At 47.2% G+C, this 14,876-nt stretch overlaps 1 protein-coding gene across 1 annotated transcript; it reads left to right on the top strand.

The window, feature by feature from the left end:
• The first annotated feature begins 364 nt into the window (after positions 1-364).
• LOC130130643 (H-2 class II histocompatibility antigen, E-S beta chain-like) lies at positions 365-14,092 on the top strand. Its single transcript, XM_056300402.1, has 6 exons — positions 365-425; positions 528-800; positions 8,073-8,286; positions 10,115-10,182; positions 11,832-11,945; positions 13,720-14,092. Exons 1-6 carry the CDS (start codon positions 365-367, stop codon positions 13,743-13,745), a joined length of 756 nt encoding a protein of 251 aa, XP_056156377.1. The 3' UTR covers positions 13,746-14,092.
• The last annotated feature ends 784 nt before the right edge of the window (positions 14,093-14,876 follow it).

Here is a 14,876-nt window from a genome sequence, read left to right as displayed (position 1 = left end):
AAAGTCAGGCCGGCGGTGCTGCCCCAGTCTGCCGTGTGACCACAACACATGAGTGACATCACCAGGAGCCTGGCCACACCTGGCCCAGATGTGGGCCACACCCAGCTACACCCTGGCAAGCTCACGTGTACTACCGTGTGCCTGTCAGCTACTTTGGGTGGTGCGAGTTGAAAAGTTGCAGGTTTGGCTGAACCCTCTACCTGGTAACAGATGAGGCGGCAGGCCTGTGTGTTTTCCTATTGGTGGAGGTTGGGAGAGCAGTGAGCTGATTGGTCGGTGGACTGGTTTATGTCCAGACAGCGGTCCACAGCAGTCAGTGTGTGAAGGAGGGAAAGCTGACGTTGTTTTACATCGAGACAGAAACATGGCTTCATGCTGCCTTCTGCTGTGCTTCTCCGCCCTGCTGGTGGGTTTCCACGGAGCAGGTGAGATGACATATGTCAATCAGTCTCGATAGAAACCCGTTAATTATTGTCTTTAAAACAATTCAGCAAAGCAACTTTCACCTCTTTCTCTTTCTCTTCCAGATGGGTTTCTGTATTATATGCTGGGCACATGTGTGTTCACCTCCTCTGAGCTTGCTGACATAGAGTTCATAGACTCTTATTATTTCAATAAGGTGGAATATAGCAGGTTTAACAGCACCGTGGGGAAGTTTGTTGGGTACACTGACTATGGTATCCGGAACGCAGAGTACTGGAACAACGACCCTTCAGGGATGGCACAGACGAGAGCTGAGAGGGAGCGGTACTGCAAACACAATGTAGAGATAGATTACCAAGCTGCACTGGATAGGACAGGTGAGCTGCTATGATGACTGTTACTACTACTGCTGTTACTACTACTGTTGTTACTACTGCTGTTACTACTACTGCTGTTACTACTGCTGCTGTTACTACTGCTGTTACTACTGCTGTTACTACTACTGTTACTACTACTACTGTTACTACTGCTGTTACTACTACTGTTACTACTGCTGTTACTACTACTGTTACTACTACTACTGTTACTACTGCTGTTACTACTGCTGTTACTACTGCTGTTACTACTACTGTTACTACTGCTGCTGCTGTTACTACTGTTACTACTGTTACTACTACTGTTACTACTACTGCTGTTACTACTACTGTTACTACTACTACCGTTACTACTGCTGTTACTACTGCTGTTACTACTACTGTTACTACTACTACCGTTACTACTACTGTTACTACTACTGTTACTACTACTGCTGTTACTACTACTGTTACTACTACTACCGTTACTACTGCTGTTACTAATACTATTAGTAGTACTTTTATTACAACTATTACTACTGCTGTTACTACTGCTGCTGTTACTACTGCTGTTACTAATACTATTAGTAGTACTTTTATTACAACTATTACTACTGCTGTTACCAGTACTATTGGCTGTACTATTACTATGACTATTACTAGTAGTGCATGTGTGTGTCTATGTGTGTGCACACGCACGTCTGTGCATGTGTGCGTGTATGTATGAGTGTGTATGTGTGTCTGCATGTCTGTGTGTATGTGTGTGTATATGTATGTGCATGTCTGTGTATGTCGTGTATGTGTGTATTTGTATGTGGTGTATGTGTGTATTTGTATGTGGTGTATGTGTGTGAGTGTATGTGTATGTGTGTGCATGTGTGTGTATGTGTGTGCTGTGTATGTGTGTGAATGTGTGTTTGTGTGTTGCATATGTGTGAATGTGTGTTTTTATGTTTGTGTGTGTGTATGTGTATGTATGTGTGTGTGTGATGTGTGTGTTTGTGCGTATGTGTGTGTATGTACGTGTGTATGTGTGTGTAACCACACAAACAACACACCTAACACACATACAAACACTCTCTCACACACACACATACAAACACTCTCACCCACACACAAACTCACACATACACACATTCACACACACACATACACAAACATACACATACACACACACATACACACACAGGCACACACACATACACTCACACACATACACACACAAGTACACACACACAGACACACATGTACGCACACATGCACACACATACGTACATACACAGTAACACACACATACACACAGATACACACACGCACGAACCCACACTCACAAACACGCACAGACACATAAACAAACACACGCACACACTCACACACAAAGGCAAACATACACACTCTCACACACACATACACACACACACATACACACACATACACACACACATACACACATACACATACACACACATGCACACACATACACATACACTCACACACATACACACAAATACAGATGCACACACATACACACATACACACTCACACATGCATACACATACACACAAACTCACACACACATACAAACATACACACATATACGCATATACACACATACACACGCATAAAAACATACACGCACAAACTCACACACAAACACACACATACACACACACTCATACACACACTCACACACATACACACGAGCGCACACACACATAAACACACACTCTCACACACACATACACACTCACACACGCATACACACATACACGCATATACACACATACACACGCATAAAAACATACACACACAAACACACACATACACACTCTCATGCACACACACTCTCACACACATACACACTTACACACACACATGCACACACATACACATACACACACATACACACACATACACTCATACATATACACACGTACATACACACATACACACACATACACATACACACACATACATTCACATACACACATACACATACAAGCACACACTCACACACAAACACATACATACACACTCACACACTTCCACACGCGCGCGCACACACACACTCACATACACATCAATACACACACACATACACACACATACATTCACATACACACACACACATACACACACGTACACACATACATACACACACATACATTCACATACACACATACACATACAAGCACACACTCACACACAAACACATACATACACACTCTCACACACATACACACACTTCCACACGTGCGCGCACACACACTCACACACACATATACACATACACACACATACACACACAAACACATATTCAAACGCATACACACACATACATACACATATACACACACATACACTCACACATACACACATTCACATACACACATACACATACACACTCACACACATACATACACACATACACATACATTCACATACACACACATACACACACATACATACATACATACATACATACATACATACATACATACATACACTCATATACACACATACTCACATACAAACACAAACATACACACACACACACGCGCACACACACATACACACACACTCTCACACACATACATACACTCCCACACGCGCGCACACACACACACACACACTCACACACACATACACAAACATACACACACACATACACACATTCACATACACACACACATACATACACATAAACACACACACACACACACACACTCACACACACATACACAAACATACACACACACATACACACATTCACATACACACACACATACATACACATAAACACACACACACACACACACACACACCTGGGGACAACTTAGAACGGCCGAGTCACCTGACCTCCACGTCTTTGGGTCACCTGACCTACATGTTTTGGGGTCACCTGACCTCCACGTCTTTGGGTCACCTGACCTACATGTTTTGGGGTCACCTGACCTCCACGTCTTTGGGTCACCTGATCTACATGTCTTTGGGTCACCTGACCTCCATGTCTTTGAGTCACCTGACCTCCACGTCTTTGGGTCACCTGACCTCCACGTCTTTGGGTCACCTGATCTACATGTCTTTGGGTCACCTGACCTCCATGTCTTTGGGTCACTTGACCTCCACGTCTTTGGGTCACCTGACCTCCATGTCTTTGGGTCACCTGACCTCCATGTCTTTGGGTCACCTGACCTACATGTCTTTGGGTCACCTGACCTACACGTCTTTGAGTCACCTGACCTCCACGTCTTTGGGTCACCTGACCTCCACGTCTTTGGGTCACCTGATCTACATGTCTTTGGGTCACCTGACCTACATGTCTTTGGGTCACCTGACCTCCATGTCTTTGAGTCACCTGACCTCCACGTCTTTGGGTCACCTGACCTCCACGTCTTTGGGTCACCTGACCTCCATGTCTTTGGGTCACCTGACCTCCATGTCTTTGGGTCACCTGACCTACATGTCTTTGGGTCACCTGACCTACACGTCTTTGGGTCACCTGACCTCCACGTCTTTGGGTCACCTGACCTACACGTCTTTGGGTCACCTGACCTACACGTCTTTGAGTCACCTGACCTCCACGTCTTTGGGTCACCTGACCTACATGTCTTTGGGTCACCTGACCTCCATGTCTTTGGGTCACCTGACCTCCACGTCTTTGGGTCACCTGACCTCCACGTCTTTGGGTCACCTGACCTCCACGTCTTTGGGTCACCTGACCTCCGTGTCTTTGGGTCACCTGACCTCCATGTCTTTGGGTCACCTGACCTCCATGTCTTTGGGTCACCTGACCTACATGTCTTTGGGTCACCTGACCTACACGTCTTTGAGTCACCTGACCTCCACGTCTTTGGGTCACCTGACCTACATGTCTTTGGGTCACCTGACCTCCATGTCTTTGGGTCACCTGACCTACATGTCTTTGGGTCACCTGACTTACACGTCTTTGAGTCACCTGACCTCCACGTCTTTGGGTCACCTGACCTCCACGTCTTTGGGTCACCTGATCTACATGTCTTTGGGTCACCTGACCTACATGTCTTTGGGTCACCTGACCTACACGTCTTTGAGTCACCTGACCTCCACGTCTTTGGGTCACCTGACCTCCACGTCTTTGGGTCACCTGACCTCCCCGTCTTTGGGTCACCTGACCTCCATGTCTTTGGGTCACCTGACCTCCATGTCTTTGGGTCACCTGACCTACATGTCTTTGGGTCACCTGACCTACACGTCTTTGAGTCACCTGACCTCCACGTCTTTGGGTCACCTGACCTACATGTCTTTGGGTCACCTGACCTCCATGTCTTTGGGTCACCTGACCTACATGTCTTTGGGTCACCTGACCTACACGTCTTTGAGTCACCTGACCTCCACGTCTTTGGGTCACCTGACCTCCACGTCTTTGGGTCACCTGATCTACACGTCTTTGGGTCACCTGACCTACATGTCTTTGGGTCACCTGACCTCCATGTCTTTGAGTCACCTGACCTCCACGTCTTTGGGTCACCTGACCTCCACGTCTTTGGGTCACCTGACCTCCATGTCTTTGGGTCACCTGACCTCCATGTCTTTGGGTCACCTGACCTACATGTCTTTGGGTCACCTGACCTACACGTCTTTGGGTCACCTGACCTCCACGTCTTTGGGTCACCTGACCTACATGTCTTTGGGTCACCTGACCTACACGTCTTTGAGTCACCTGACCTCCACGTCTTTGGGTCACCTGACCTACATGTCTTTGGGTCACCTGACCTCCATGTCTTTGGGTCACCTGACCTCCACGTCTTTGGGTCACCTGACCTCCACGTCTTTGGGTCACCTGACCTCCACGTCTTTGGGTCACCTGACCTCCGTGTCTTTGGGTCACCTGACCTCCATGTCTTTGGGTCACCTGACCTCCATGTCTTTGGGTCACCTGACCTACATGTCTTTGGGTCACCTGACCTACACGTCTTTGAGTCACCTGACCTCCACGTCTTTGGGTCACCTGACCTACATGTCTTTGGGTCACCTGACCCCCATGTCTTTGGGTCACCTGACCTACATGTCTTTGGGTCACCTGACCTACACGTCTTTGAGTCACCTGACCTCCACGTCTTTGGGTCACCTGACCTCCACGTCTTTGGGTCACCTGATCTACATGTCTTTGGGTCACCTGACCTACATGTCTTTGGGTCACCTGACCTCCATGTCTTTGAGTCACCTGACCTCCACGTCTTTGGGTCACCTGACCTCCACGTCTTTGGGTCACCTGACCTCCATGTCTTTGGGTCACCTGACCTCCATGTCTTTGGGTCACCTGACCTACATGTCTTTGGGTCACCTGACCTACACGTCTTTGAGTCACCTGACCTCCACGTCTTTGGGTCACCTGACCTACATGTCTTTGGGTCACCTGACCTCCATGTCTTTGGGTCACCTGACCTCCACGTCTTTGGGTCACCTGACCTCCACGTCTTTGGGTCACCTGACCTCCACGTCTTTGGGTCACCTGACCTCCATGTCTTGGGGTTACCTGACCTACATGTTTTGGGGTCACCTGACCTCCACGTCTTTGGGTCACCTGACCTACATGTCTTTGGGTCACCTGACCTCCATGTCTTTGGGTCACCTGACCTCCGTGTCTTTGGGTCACCTGACCTCCGTGTCTTTGGGTCACCTGACCTCCATGTCTTTGGGTCACCTGACCTCCATGTCTTTGGGTCACCTGACCTACATGTCTTTGGGTCACCTGACCTCCGTGTCTTTGGGTCACCTGACCTCCACGTCTTTGGGTCACCTGACCTCCACGTCTTTGGGTCACCTGACCTCCACGTCTTTGGGTCACCTGACCTCCACGTCTTTGGGTCACCTGACCTCCACGTCTTTGGGTCACCTGACCTCCATGTCTTGGGGTTACCTGACCTACATGTTTTGGGGTCACCTGACCTCCACGTCTTTGGGTCACCTGACCTACATGTCTTTGGGTCACCTGACCTCCACGTCTTTGGGTCACCTGACCTCCATGTCTTTGGGTCACCTGACCTACATGTTTTGGGGTCACCTGACCTCCACGTCTTTGGGTCACCTGACCTCCATGTCTTTGGGTCACCTGACCTCCATGTCTTTGGGTCACCTGACCTCCACGTCTTTGGGTCACCTGACCTCCGTGTCTTTGGGTCACCTGACCTACATGTCTTTGAGTCACCTGACCTACATGTCTTTGGGTCACCTGACCTACATGTCTTTGAGTCACCTGACCTACATGTCTTTGGGTCACCTGACCTCCGTGTCTTTGGGTCACCTGACCTCCATGTCTTTGGGTCACCTGACCTCCATGTCTTTGGGTCACCTGACCTCCCCGTCTTTGAGTCACCTGACCTCCATGTCTTTGGGTCACCTGACCTCCATGTCTTTGAGTCACCTGACCTCCATGTCTTTGAGTCATCTGACCTCCATGTCTTGGGGTCACCTGACCTCCATGTCTTTGGGTCACTGACCTCCATGTCTTTGGGTCACCTGACCTACATGTCTTTGGGTCACCTGACCTCCATGTCTTTGGGTCACCTGACCTCCCCGTCTTTGAGTCACCTGACCTCCATGTCTTTGGGTCACCTGACCTCCCCGTCTTTGAGTCACCTGACCTCCATGTCTTTGGGTCACCTGACCTACATGTCTTTGGGTCACCTGACCTCCATGTCTTTGAGTCATCTGACCTCCATGTCTTGGGGTCACTGACCTCCATGTCTTTGGGTCACCTGACCTCCCCGTCTTTGAGTCACCTGACCTCCATGTCTTTGGGTCACCTGACCTACATGTCTTTGGGTCACCTGACCTCCATGTCTTTGGGTCACCTGACCTACATGTCTTTGGGTCACCTGACCTCCCCGTCTTTGAGTCACCTGACCTCCATGTCTTTGGGTCACCTGACCTCCGTGTCTTTGGGTCACCTGACCTCCGTGTCTTTGGGTCACCTGACCTCCATGTCTTTGGGTCACCTGACCTCCCCGTCTTTGAGTCACCTGACCTTTGGGAGGAAACACACGCAGACACGGGGAGAACATGCAAACTCCACACAGAGGATGATCCGTGATGACCCCCAAGGTTGGACTACCCCGGGGCTCGAACCCACGACCTTCTTGCTGTGAGGCGAGCGTGCTAACCACTGCGCCACCGTGTGGCCCCAAACATGATATACTCTGAGGAGTAGCAACTCTACACGTTCATGCAAAAAGTTAATATCAAGCCCTGATGATGACGATGATGACGATGATGATGATGATGATGATGATGATAATAATATTTCTTTACCAGCTGAGCCCACTGTGAGACTGACTTCAGTGACGCCCCCTAGTGGCCGACATCCGGCCATGCTGATGTGCAGTGTCTACAACTTCTACCCCAAATACATCAGCGTCACCTGGCTGAGAGACGGACAGCCGGTGACCTCTGACGTCACTTCCACCGATGAGCTGGCGAATGGTGATTGGTACTACCAGATCCACTCCCACCTGGAGTACACGCCCAGGTCAGAACGCCTACACTCAGCACACAATGGACCGGTCCAAATACATACACAATACTGTAACGATACACACACACACACACACACACTCTCTCTCTCTCTCTCACACACACTCTCTCTCTCTCTCTCACACACACTAACACACACTCACACACACACTCTCTCTCACACACACACTAACACACACTCTCTCACACACACTAACACACACTCACACACACACTCTCTCTCACACACACTAACACACACTCTCTCTCACACACACTAACACACACTCACACACTCTCTCTCTCACACACACACTCTCTCTCTCACACACACACACACACTCTCTCTCACACACTCACACACACACTCTCTCTCTCACACACACACTCTCTCTCACACACACACTAACACACACTCTCTCTCTCACACACACACTCTCTCTCTCACACACACACTCTCTCTCTCACACACACACTCTCTCTCTCACACACACACACACACTCTCTCTCACACACTCACACACACACTCTCTCTCTCACACACACACTCTCTCTCACACACTCACACACACACTCTCTCTCTCACACACATACACACACACTCTCTCTCACACACACTAACACACACACACACACACACACACACAGTTAATGAACGGACAACAAGGCACAGAGTGATGGTTTAAGGTGGAACGTGTCTCCTCGGTGTCTGCTGTGTAGACACCAGCTGTATGTTTAAGGTGGAACGTGTCTCCTCGGTGTCTGCTGTGTAGACACCAGCTGTATGTTTAAGGTGGACCGTGTCTCCTCAGTTAAGGTGGAACGTGTCTCCTCAGTGTCTGCTCTGTGGACACCGGCTGTATGTTTAAGGTGGAACGTGTCTCCTCGGCGTCTGCTCTGTAGACACCGGCTGTATGTTTAAGGTGGAACGTGTCTCCTCGGCGTCTGCTCTGTGGACGCCGGCTGTATGTTTAAGGTGGAACGTGTCTCCTCGGCGTCTGCTCTGTGGACGCCGGCTGTATGTTTAAGGTGGAACGTGTCTCCTCGGCGTCTGCTCTGTAGACGCCGGCTGTATGTTTAAGGTGGAATGTGTCTCCTCGGTGTCTGCTCTGTAGACGCCGGCTGTATGTTTAAGGTGGAACGTGTCTCCTCGGCGTCTGCTCTGTAGACACCGGCTGTATGTTTAAGGTGGAACGTATGTTTAAGGTGGAACGTGTCTCCTCGGCGTCTGCTCTGTAGACACCGGCTGTATGTTTAAGGTGGAACGTATGTTTAAGGTGGAACGTGTCTCCTCGGCGTCTGCTCTGTAGACACCGGCTGTATGTTTAAGGTGGAACGTGTCTCCTCGGCGTCTGCTCTGTAGACGCCGGCTGTATGTTTAAGGTGGAACGTATGTTTAAGGTGGAACGTGTCTCCTCGGCGTCTGCTCTGTAGACACCGGCTGTATGTTTAAGGTGGAACGTATGTTTAAGGTGGAACGTGTCTCCTCGGCGTCTGCTCTGTAGACACCGGCTGTATGTTTAAGGTGGACCGTGTCTCCTCAGTGTCTGCTCTGTAGACACCAGCTGCATGTTTAAGGTGGGATGCGTGGCTCTTTACTGGTGAGATCCCAGATGGACGACAGAGTATTTATTGTGTATTAATACCGTGTTGTAAACTGGGCTGGTGTTTAGTATCAGAGTCGACTAGTTTCTGTGCAGACAGACAGGAAAGGACAAACTTACCTCATCCAATCACATCAGGTCTTATTCATTGTTCATATGTTGTTCATTTCCTGTGTGCTTTCTTCTTCTTCTTCTTCTTCTTCTTCTTCTTCTTCTTCTTCTTCTCTTATTCCCTCTCAGGTCTGGAGAGAAGATCACCTGCATGGTGGAACACGCCAGTTTCCCCTCTCCTAAGAAAGTGGACTGGAGTGAGTATCTATGTGTGTCTGTGTCCATGGACAGGTGATGAAGACATAGAGAGACAGATAGGTGATGAAGACATAGAGAGACAGATCGGTGATGAAGACATAGAGAGACAGATAGGTGATGAAGACGTAGAGAGACAGATAGGTGATGAAGACATAGAGAGACAGATAGGTGATGAAGACATAGAGAGACAGATAGGTGATGAAGACATAGAGAGACAGATAGGGGATGAAGACATAGAGAGACAGATAGGTGATGAAGACATAGAGAGACAGATAGGTGATGAAGACGTAGAGAGACAGATAGGTGATGAAGACATAGAGAGACAGATAGGTGATGAAGACATAGAGAGACAGATAGGTGATGAAGACATAGAGAGACAGATCGGTGATGAAGACATAGAGAGACAGATAGGTGATGAAGACGCAGACAGACAGATAGGTGATGAAGACATAGAGAGACAGATAGGTGATGAAGACGCAGACAGACAGATAGGTGATGAAGACATAGAGAGACAGATAGGTGATGAAGACATAGAGAGACAGATAGGGGATGAAGACATAGAGAGACAGATGGGGGATGAAGACATAGAGAGACAGATAGGGGATGAAGACATAGAGAGACAGATAGGTGATGAAGACGCAGAGAGACAGATAGGTGATGAAGACATAGAGAGACAGATAGGTGATGAAGACGCAGACAGACAGATAGGTGATGAAGACATAGAGAGACAGATAGGTGATGAAGACGTAGAGAGACAGATAGGTGATGAAGACATAGAGAGACAGATAGGGGATGAAGACATAGAGAGACAGATAGGTGATGAAGACGCAGACAGACAGATAGGTGATGAAGACATAGAGAGACAGATAGGTGATGAAGACGCAGACAGACAGATAGGTGATGAAGACATAGAGAGACAGATAGGTGATGAAGACATAGAGAGACAGATAGGGGATGAAGACATAGAGAGACAGATGGGGGATGAAGACATAGAGAGACAGATAGGGGATGAAGACATAGAGAGACAGATAGGTGATGAAGACATAGAGAGACAGATAGGTGATGAAGACGTAGAGAGACAGATAGGTGATGAAGACATAGAGAGACAGATAGGTGATGAAGACATAGAGAGACAGATCGGTGATGAAGACATAGAGAGACAGATAGGTGATGAAGACGCAGACAGACAGATAGGTGATGAAGACATAGAGAGACAGATAGGTGATGAAGACGCAGACAGACAGATAGGTGATGAAGACATAGAGAGACAGATAGGTGATGAAGACGCAGACAGACAGATAGGTGATGAAGACATAGAGAGACAGATAGGTGATGAAGACATAGAGAGACAGATAGGGGATGAAGACATAGAGAGACAGATGGGGGATGAAGACATAGAGAGACAGATAGGGGATGAAGACATAGAGAGACAGATAGGTGATGAAGACGCAGAGAGACAGATAGGTGATGAAGACATAGAGAGACAGATAGGGGATGAAGACATAGAGAGACAGATAGGTGATGAAGACATAGAGAGACAGATAGGGGATGAAGACATAGAGAGACAGATAGGTGATGAAGACGCAGACAGACAGGTCAACATGCAGATGTGTGTATACTAGATCGAGACATGCGTCTGTCTCTCCAGATCCCTCCATGCCACAGTCAGACAGAAACAAGATCGCCATCGGAGCCTCCGGTCTGCTTCTGGGTTTGATTTTGTCTTTGGCAGGTCTGATCTACTACAAGAGGAAGGCCAGAGGTCAGTGACACCACATCAGTCCAGACCAGGTTTACACTGGTTCACATCAGTCCACATATACACACTACACCACGCCTAATACCACTACATGTACACACTACACTATAATACCACTACACTATAATATCACTACACTATAATACCACTACAGATACACTCTACACTATAATACCACTACACTATAATACCACTACACATACACTCTACACTATAATACCACTACACATACACACTACACTATAATACCACTACATATACACACTACACTATAATACCACTACACATACACACTACACTACAATACCACTACACATACACACTACACTATAATATCACTACATGTACACACTACACTATAATATCACTACACGTACACACTACACTATAATACCACTACATGTACACTCTACACTATAATACCACTACATGTACACACTACACTATAATACCACTACACATACACTCTACACTATAATATCACTACATGTACACACTACACTATAATACCACTGCATGTACACACTACACTATAATACCACTACATGTACACTCTACATTATAATATCACTACATGTACACTCTACACTATAATACCACTACACATACACACTACACTATAATATCACTACATGTACACACTACACTATAATACCACTACACATACACTCTACACTATAATACCACTACATGTACACACTACACTATAATACCACTACACTATAACACCACTACACATACACTCTACACTATAATACCACTACACATACACTCTACACTATAATACCACTACACATACACACTACACTATAATACCACTACATGTACACACTACACTATAATACCACTACACATACACTCTACATTATAATATCACTACATGTACACTCTACACTATAATACCACTACATGTACACACTACACTATAATGCCACTACATGTACACACTACACTATAATACCACTACACATACACTCTACACTATAATATCACTACATGTACACACTACACTATAATACCACTACACATACACTCTACATTATAATATCACTACATGTACACTCTACACTATAATACCACTACATGTACACACTACACTATAATGCCAATACATGTACAAACTACACTATAATGCCACTACACTATAATACCACTACACATACACACTACACGTACACACTACACTATAATAATACTACTACATATACACTCTACACTATAATACCACTACATATACACACTACACTGCAATACCACTACACGTACACACTACACTAATACCACTACATGTACACACTACACTATATCACTACATATATACACACTACACTATAATACCACTACTTATATACACAACACTATAATTATTAGTACATATAGACAGTACACTATACATGTTAGTACACAGACAGTACACAATATATATTTGTACATATATACACTACATATTAGTACATATACACATTACAGTATACATATCAGTACATACAGGCAGTACACTATAGATATCAGTACTTACAGATGAGTAAAGAAACAATAGTTAAGTCGTGGGTCATCAGGACTTGAAGTGGGTCTGACACGAGTTAAGTCGTGGGTCATCAGGACTTGAAGTGGGTCTGAAACATGAGTTAAGTCGTGGGTCATCAGGACTTGAAGTGGGTCTGAAACATGAGTTAAGTCGTGGGTCATCAGGACTTGAAGTGGTCCAGACTTGTTTGGTTCTATTTCTGTGACTTCACTCTTCACCACTTCTCTTGTCGCTGGTCTTTCTTAACAGGGCGTGTTCTGGTTCCGACCAACTGAAGGAGGAAGTGAAGCTTCTTCCTCGTTGGTTTTTCTGGTGGAAGTTCAGTGTGTGTTGCTTCACCTGAAGCACCTGTTTTCGCCTGGATTGTCAGTGCTGCCCCCTGCTGGATCTCATCACCTCCTGCTCGTATTCTTACTAACGCTCTACAGATTCTGATGCGACCGAATGCTTCACCTGTAACACAACTTTGTATTCAAATCAACCAACAACATTCCCCTGACCTATATTACAGGGACATCATTTAGTGCTGCTGTTTAAGTGTCTATTGAAATCCCCAGTCAGTCGTCAGTTGCCGTTTCTGCTGGAGCTTCTGCTCTTTCTAAAATAAACCAGCGGAAACATCCTCCTGTGTTGTGTGTTGTCTTCAGACGTGGCTTGTTGGTGTTTAAGAAGGGTCAGAGCTCAAGTTCAGATTCATATTTCTGTTTTTCCACACTAATGGTTTCCAGTGTGCGTCACCACCATAATAAGCGTCACGCGAGGAGCAGGACTTGAGGAGCAGGATGCAGACAGCGGAGACAGACTGGGCTAGGACAGTGTTTTAATAAGGCAAACAGACTCACAAAGCGGCAACGTAGGTTCAGGCAGCCAGGGAGACTCGAGACGAGAGGTGAAGCACCCGGCTACCACAGGTCCGACCAAGAGTCGGGGCAACCCAGGGGTATATAACTGCTGGGGAGCCAATCAGGTCAACACGGGGCGCAGGGGAGCAGGGCAAGGCAGGAACAGGGGATGGCGGGAAGAGGGGATGGCGGGAAGAGGGGATGGCGGGAAGAGGGGAATGGCGGGAAGAGGGGATGGCGGGAAGAGGGGAATGGCGGGAAGAGGGGATGACCGCCGCTCGGGAGGCCGGCGACACGCCGGCGACATAGGTGTAGCGTGGTTCTGTGCGTTGTGTAGTTTGTTGGTGTGACTGACGACACTACGACGACCAGGTAGATGGTATGGTATTTACCGCCATCAGGGCCTGTATGAAAACAGTACACAGCAGTGAAGATACAGGTCTCCTTCCGCATACAGTGTCCACAGCCTGCACCTGATTCGCCAACAACGCTGTTTTCAGTACGAGTGGGCAACAGCACCCTCTAGTGGACATCCTAACAACGCACTCCCACACTAGAACGACA

The sequence above is a fragment of the Lampris incognitus genome, chromosome 20 (assembly GCF_029633865.1).
Source record: "Lampris incognitus isolate fLamInc1 chromosome 20, fLamInc1.hap2, whole genome shotgun sequence".
Classification (NCBI taxonomy): domain Eukaryota; kingdom Metazoa; phylum Chordata; class Actinopteri; order Lampriformes; family Lampridae; genus Lampris; species Lampris incognitus.
This window is presented reverse-complemented; position numbering and strand designations above follow the sequence as displayed.